The sequence below is a fragment of the Polyodon spathula genome, chromosome 17, assembly GCF_017654505.1.
Source record: "Polyodon spathula isolate WHYD16114869_AA chromosome 17, ASM1765450v1, whole genome shotgun sequence".
Taxonomy (NCBI): Eukaryota; Metazoa; Chordata; class Actinopteri; order Acipenseriformes; family Polyodontidae; genus Polyodon; species Polyodon spathula.
This window is the reverse complement of record NC_054550.1, coordinates 26,195,078-26,202,385: the sequence shown is the minus strand read 5'-3', so window position 1 is coordinate 26,202,385 and position 7,308 is coordinate 26,195,078. Positions and strand designations below refer to the sequence as shown.

Here is a 7,308-nt window from a genome sequence, read left to right as displayed (position 1 = left end):
TTTTGTTTATTTTGTGACACCTTTCGGAGACATAATAGAAACTCACTCCAATAAGCCACTGCCACTCCACCAGTTTGAAAAGTACAAATACTAATGGAGCTAGAATTGGAAAAAAATTACCTTATGTAAGCTTGCAATGCTCACAACCTGACCGAATGACCACCAGATTAATAGCAATGGCACAAAATGGTTTTGGGATCTTGGAGCTGCACGTCAAAAAGTAGTGTGAGAATCTGAACTTCAGTTGCTGTATTCAAGTACTGTGAGTGAATTACTGTTGGACAGTTAGTCTTATAACTACAATTTTAACCCAACCACGTTAATGGTAGTAAAAAAAAAACAAAAAAACAAACAGTATATGACTTTAGCTGTAGGTTCCCAGAGTTGTATAAAATGTATTTTCAAAATAGCTTCCTCAGACCAGTTAATAAACCCTTTTTAATAAAGGATGTTTAGTGATGCAGACTTGAGCAGAATCATTTTCCTGATGTGTATTAGAGTGCAAGGAGCTGAACTTTAGATCACACCTCGAGTGTTGCTCATTAATTTGCCAGCAACCTGTCCACACTGTGCCAATGGAAAGTGTGAAGCTGCCCCGAGAAATGTCACTCCTGTGGCGTCTGAGAAACATCCCACGAGAAGCGTTCCCAGACTGAAGATAACAAATGGTCATGTCTATTGTAAATTTTGGAGAGGACAGTCTGAGTATATGGGTCTGGTCCATCACCCTCTAAATAAACAAACATAACTTTAAATAAACAATATGTTGTTGACAAGGGAATGCTACAGTCTACTGTATTTGCTTAACCCTGAACACCATAATCATATCTGTATTTATTTTTTCTTGGAAACTGTATTGCTGATACCCATAAACTTTAATGATTCAATCAAATAAAAACTTTTTTTTTTTTTTTTTTTTTTTTAAAAACAAAGCAGTAAAGTTACAAACAATACAGAAAAACTATCATGCAAGTTTGAGTTCAATTAAAACACCAGAACAAAACACTACAGAGCAACAGCAAAGTATAGGGACTGTGCCTGCTTATCTGACTCTGAGAAGACATTCTATTTTGGTATCAGTCTTTAAAAATTATTTAAAATGCAGTCACATTTTAAGGATGGGTGATAATTTAAATGTAATCCTAAAGGTAAGTGGCAAGCCAGTTAAAGAGACGAGAAATCTTGTTTCTAATTTACCTTATACTATCTGTGGGGCATGCAAACAAACTGGAATATCAACAAGGTTGACAAAGTACTATACACAGGAGGCTGTATTTTGGAAGTATGTTGTTAGACACCAAGTAAAACTGAAAACAGCTGTTGAACACTGGTGTTTTAAAACAGACCAAATATACTGTATTATGCACTATAGAAATTTATCTTTAAGTGACTTTTAAGTGATAACAGGACAAAGAAACCCCCATAGGTAAATTAAAAACATACAAAGGGTCACGTTTCTTCATAATGAGTAATTTGCTACACTATTTATTTTCAACCTTTTGTCCTGCTGTCGACTGGTCACGTCACACTTCAGGGATTTTGTAATCGTCAAACATGAAATGTCACTGATTAAAAGCAGGACAACACAATAGCGACCTCAGACATTCATTCAGTGCAATGCCCTCAGCCTGCTTTGTACCGGTGCAGGATAAGGAGTCATGATTCATGACAAGCAGCACAGTTCTAAATGCACAGGGTGTGCCAGAAATTCCAGTTACTAAAAATATTTTGTATTAGATGGTAAGCCATGAACACCTGTTCCAAAATACGGTTTTGCGATACTGCTCCTCAGCTGTATTTAACACAGACACAGTTTCATATGCATTAACTATAACCCATTCTGATGAAGGTTAACTACTTCCATTACAATTAACATGAGTTTAATAATGCTAACCATCAAGAACAAGAAAAAAACAGAAGGAAGACAAAGCATTGAGGGAAGTTTCCTGATCTAGTTCTTAGGTGCAGCAGTATTGTGAAGATATGTGAGCATTAGACAATATATACACCTGTACACCTTAAATATTAATCAACCATTTTAAAGTGAATTATTATTATTTAAAAACTTTCTTAACCACAAATTACATTTACACAGTCTCTAATTAAAAGGTGACTACAGGAATAACAAATTAAAACACAACTTTTGAATCTATAAACTAGACACATATAAATTACAATTCTGCTGTTAAAAAGAATACTTGAATATAAAATGAGACATTTTATTTGATACACAATACAAAACGATTTGTTCTAAATTGATAGATTAGAAGAAACTGCTTAAATTAAGACACTACTATGTTCCTCTTAATTAAACACATTTTTGTAATTAAAACCGTCATGTTGTGTAGAATTTACTGTATTGAATATGTGACATGCAAATAAGGAGACTACTCATTGGTAATGTATAGAGACTTCTAAACCATGTTATTCAATACATGTGTGTGAAGTCTACTTGAGCAAGTTTCATTGGATAAACTCTTCAAGGTACAGCTAAGATGGAAAGTATTTTTCCCAGACAAATACACAGTTTGATGCTGCACTTTGTAGCATCCTGTACACAGTGCCATCTGCTGCTACAGTCCAGTATTCTTAAGTTTATTTGCAGCAGGGTGACTGACCTCTTGTGGTTTTCCAACCACAAAACCGAAAACTATTTTGGAATAGAAAAAAAAAACAGGTAAACACTCTCATATATATTGTAAATTAACAGGGAACTGCAGTTATAAAAAGTGGTATAAAATGGCACAGCTTTTAATAATCATGATGAGGTATTTCAAAGGCGGAGCTACGTTATAGTAGCAACCTAATGCATGGCTCAACAGCATAATCCTGATTTGCCTTTTTCTAACCTAAACTATGATTTACTGTGTGCACAGTCTAACCTTAACAGCACTACACTCATTGAGAACAGTGCATATTTGGAAAAGAAGTTTACTTTGCTTAGAGTTTATAAATTGTTGCATACTGGTTAGGACCCTCAGTGTGTCATTGGTATCATCCAAAATATACTTTTGCTACTGGTGTACTACTCTATAATTATTTGTCTTCGGCTGGATATTCCTCTAGGCACACATATCTTCAGCTTTCATCCTTCCCCTGAAAATGAAGTAACATGATTTGTTTTAAGAAGAACCGAATAATCACCATAAGACCTTTCTACCCATGGAAGGCAGATGTAGCTGCAAATGAGGCAGAGAGGTGGACAAGGCAAGAAACTTCACAACGGAGGGAGAGAGGCAAGTCTCAGCTTAATACCACAGGGGTTTGCCTCCAGAATAGCAGAAGTGTTTAAAAAATAGCAAGCATGCTTTCTCCTGGACCTCTTTTCACGGTCTCTTAAAAAAGTTATATTTAATGAAGCATATAAAATTGTCCAGTGGGAAAAGACCAGCAGGGGTAATACAGAGTAAAATGAAAGAGTGTAAATCAAAATTAAATACCTATTTAAACCATTAATGTCTTGGTTATGAAAGCAAAGCACGACAACAGAGCTAAAGCTCACACAGCAGATGAACTACTACAATGACCTCTACTAGTACGACTACTAATCAATTTTTTCGTGGTGTATAAAACACTTTTTCTAATAAACTAAGGTGAAAGAAATCCGTCTCATGCAGGACTCACTTGAGGATGATGCCACTTACCTTTATACTGATGCTCTTAACTTTGCCCCAGAATGTCTTGACAACTTTTATAGACTTCTTCCAAGCAACTGAGACGAGGCTTGGAGCTCTGAAATAAGCAGAGATAAACTACAGTTGAAATCCCTGTAAAACCATGTGAAAACAATGTGACAGGAAATATATACTTCCTAAGTTTTAGGACTGAATGTTAATACATGAATAGCAGTGAATTTTGTGTTTATTAGATTGGCTGTGTACAGGGGAATTGTACTGCATTACAATTACCACATTTCTATTATTGTGTGCAAAATGTATTATTTATATCACTGGATCTGTTTACCTGGAATAGCGGTACAACAGCACTGACTCCATCCGGATCTGAAGGCTCTTTTAACAGTATACAAAGGTAATAAATGACCGAACCTTTGCTTAAGAGAGAAAAAACAAACAATATATATGACAACAAAAACCTGAGTGAAGGTTCAATATATATAATAATATATATATATATATATATATATATATATATATATATATATATATATATATATACACACACACACACATACTGTCAGTGAACCTTCATCAAGCCAGAGCAAATTAAATTAGAGTAACAGTTAAATATACCGAGATTATCATGACATGTTGGTAACCTTAGGTAGTGCTAATCGGGGTTTGTGAAAGGTCCTTTAAAAACTTGACAAACTTTTAGTAATCAAACGACATGATAACTTATAATTCGTGTTACTGTAGTATTCCAGTTACTAATAATGCCCAACTGATTTAGGTTCCTTTGCAATTTTTACAAAACTAGACTAATCGTCTTCTGTGGGTTAATGCTTGATCAACTTACCATATAAATGGCTTCATTAATAACAATATCTTTGACCTTGCTCATTTCTATGAAGGACGTGCTCTCCCTGCCGGAGGCATATGAGGCAGACATCTGAATCCCAAGGGAGCCGATAATTAACATTGACTCATGGTCTACTTTCACAAAATGAAGGTGAAGCATCATCCCGACAAGGGTTACAATAATAGCTGCTGACAAGACATTGCTATTCTGCAACGAGAACAACAACGGTTACATGATTAATCCTAGGAAAATAAAGGTTTACTTTTAGACCTTGGTAAAATCAAAAACAGTACAGAACATTTACTCTCTTAGACAGCTTACCGTTAAGGTATGCAGTGAAAAGGCTAATCTGTTCATTTTATTTGAGTTAATTTATTTAAATAAAAATGGCGACATAAAAAAAAAAATGTGATGGTAATAGAATATTGCTTACGTCAGTAGCAAAAAACACAGCATACGCAGTCAGCCACACTAAGCAGGTGTAGTTCATCACTTTCCGCAGAGACAGTTTAGGGACGCTTACAGTGAACTCCTTGCAAAACTTTGAATGAGTCTGGCAATCCAGTGAGATCGTATTTCCGTTTATATCGGAGAATTCCTCTTCTGTCATTGTTATGATATATCAGCTTACACAGTCACAAGCTGAACCTGTACAAAATTAAATGTGTGCAAAACATGACCTACACAATGAAAAGTGTGCAAAATACACGACTTAAAAAAGAGAAATGCGAGCAAAACAGACGATTTACAGAATAGCTAAACGTATTTTAATATGCATGACACCGTAATGCATCTCATATTTTCCTGAAGGCTCTGTGTTTTCTACCATTCTGTCATGGGCCACAATATCTCGTCGTTGATTTAACGTTAATAAGCAGCCAGTACAAGACAGTTTTCCCTATTGCACTAGCTACACTTAAAGAATATCAGTGACTTGACATCTTTATACTGTATTAGTATCTCACAGAAATGTTTTACCTACCAAAGATAAACAGCTCTGCCGCAATGTTATGGACTCACGCAGGTCAAGAATTTGAATTGCAACATGGGAGATGTAGTTCTTGCCGGTGAAGTCTTCTTTTTCTGTTTAATTAGTGGCCACTAAGCTTTTAAACAAAGCTTACTGTCGCCACCTACTGAGTGTTTGTGTGTATTTTTTGTATTCATTATTATGAGCACAACCCTTTTACTGCAATTTTACATCCTTTGTTTTTTTTTTTTAAATTAATTTTTAAATCTCCTTAATTTTCTAACTAATTTCCCAATATACCTAACCATATCGCTACCTATTCTATTTCCGTCCCCTGTACCGCCCCTAAAGAAACTTGCACATGTACAGCTCTAAACTCTTCAGTTAACTCTAATATCTAGTCCTATATCTAGCACATTCAAACATCTTATGTTCCACAGTTTCAATAACCCCACACTCCACTGGTGAACGGGTGTACCCTTCACTGCGAGCTTCGTCCGAGCGCAAAGTGAAAACTCGACGTTGGTCTCGGTCGATCGCGACAGCTACTGAGTTTACTATATTTGTAAACGTGTGATGAGACACATATATACTCTAAAACTTTTCCTAATATATGTCGCACAGTAACATGTTTTGCACACTACTGTTGTATAATAATTTTGAAATGAATACAGCGGTGATATATATATATATATATATATATATATATATATATATATATATATATATATTATATATACTGCTATTCGAAGCTTTATATAATTACTTTATATTATATATATACTACAAAGAGTTATTTTCTAGTTTATAAAACACTTTTTTTTTTTTTTTTTTTTTAATAAATAAGGTATACAATTAGTGAAACGCTTTTGTGAAGTCTTACAAAATAGAAAATGTAAAAAACACATATTTTATTTCAGTTGAACCTTGGTTTATTTATAGCTGCAGTGCCCAGGAATATAAGGTTATATTTGACAACAACATAGAATTCTTATAATTCTTGAATGTGTTTTTTTCTTTTTTCTTTTTTTTTACTAGTTCATTAACCTGAAATTATAAATTGTTGGCCTACCAGTTTGTTTGTTTGTTTGCTTTTTTAAATTACCTCAGGTAGTTTTAGTTGCAGACACATTGTAGCTTTCTGGCCTAACACGGGGTGAACAAAACAGCCTCCTGCTACTACCGACAGCAGCGGAGTGTGTGGATTCCATATGCAGGCTCTGTTTTAACACAGTGGACCTTTGGGGTCTAGTAAATCTATACATCATCAAATCTAAATGTTACTGTTGAGATAATTAAAATGGAGCCCTTTGTACAACTTTAAAATATCAAACGACTAACAGTGCACACACATCTCTTGAATGTATTGCGGTCAGTAAAACATTAGTGTGTTTACTATTGTGAGTATGGGCAGTGCGGATGTAGCTTATTCTCAACAGGGGCTGGGTTATCACTCAGGCTTGGTTGCTGTTTGAATACACCAACAAACCTGGGAGCGCAATGTCACGTTAATAATCAGGAGGGTTCCCCTAATAAATCAGTCCCTGTTTTTGTTCTGTTATTAGGTTGTGTTTCTGTCCCTTTAGGCTGAGCATGGGAATGGGTAGATATGCGATGGACATGATTGGGTTAGGATCTTGTCACTCACTGGGTTTTTTTTTTGGGGGGGGGGGGGGGGGGGTAGATAAATACTAGTGAATTGGTCAGGAAGGGTCATATTGACAAGAGCAGGCCAGGCGCATCGATTGACTAGTGTGCCTGGACAGAAGATTATGGACATTTAAACAATTGGGCCCTCTCCAGCAGTTTTGTAGTAGGCAGGAAATACATTGTTTTAATTCCTGTTCAAGTGTAAGGGC

At 35.4% G+C, this 7,308-nt stretch overlaps 1 protein-coding gene across 2 annotated transcripts; it reads right to left on the bottom strand.

The window, feature by feature from the left end:
- Nucleotides 1-2,723: 2,723 nt before the first annotated feature.
- pigh (phosphatidylinositol glycan anchor biosynthesis, class H) lies at nucleotides 2,724-5,829 on the bottom strand. 2 transcript variants are annotated; one of them, XM_041276719.1, is made up of 6 exons: nucleotides 5,462-5,829; nucleotides 4,913-5,127; nucleotides 4,477-4,686; nucleotides 3,964-4,010; nucleotides 3,645-3,732; nucleotides 2,724-3,096 (listed from the first exon to the last, which is right to left on the bottom strand). In XM_041276719.1, exons 2-6 carry the CDS (start codon nucleotides 5,087-5,089, stop codon nucleotides 3,079-3,081), a joined length of 540 nt encoding a protein of 179 aa, XP_041132653.1. In that variant the 5' UTR covers nucleotides 5,090-5,127; nucleotides 5,462-5,829; the 3' UTR covers nucleotides 2,724-3,078. The 2 variants fall into 2 exon arrangements, with proteins under 2 accessions (XP_041132653.1, XP_041132654.1); XM_041276720.1 differs by lacking the exons at nucleotides 4,913-5,127; nucleotides 5,462-5,829 and adding an exon at nucleotides 4,801-4,900.
- Nucleotides 5,830-7,308: the final 1,479 nt, after the last annotated feature.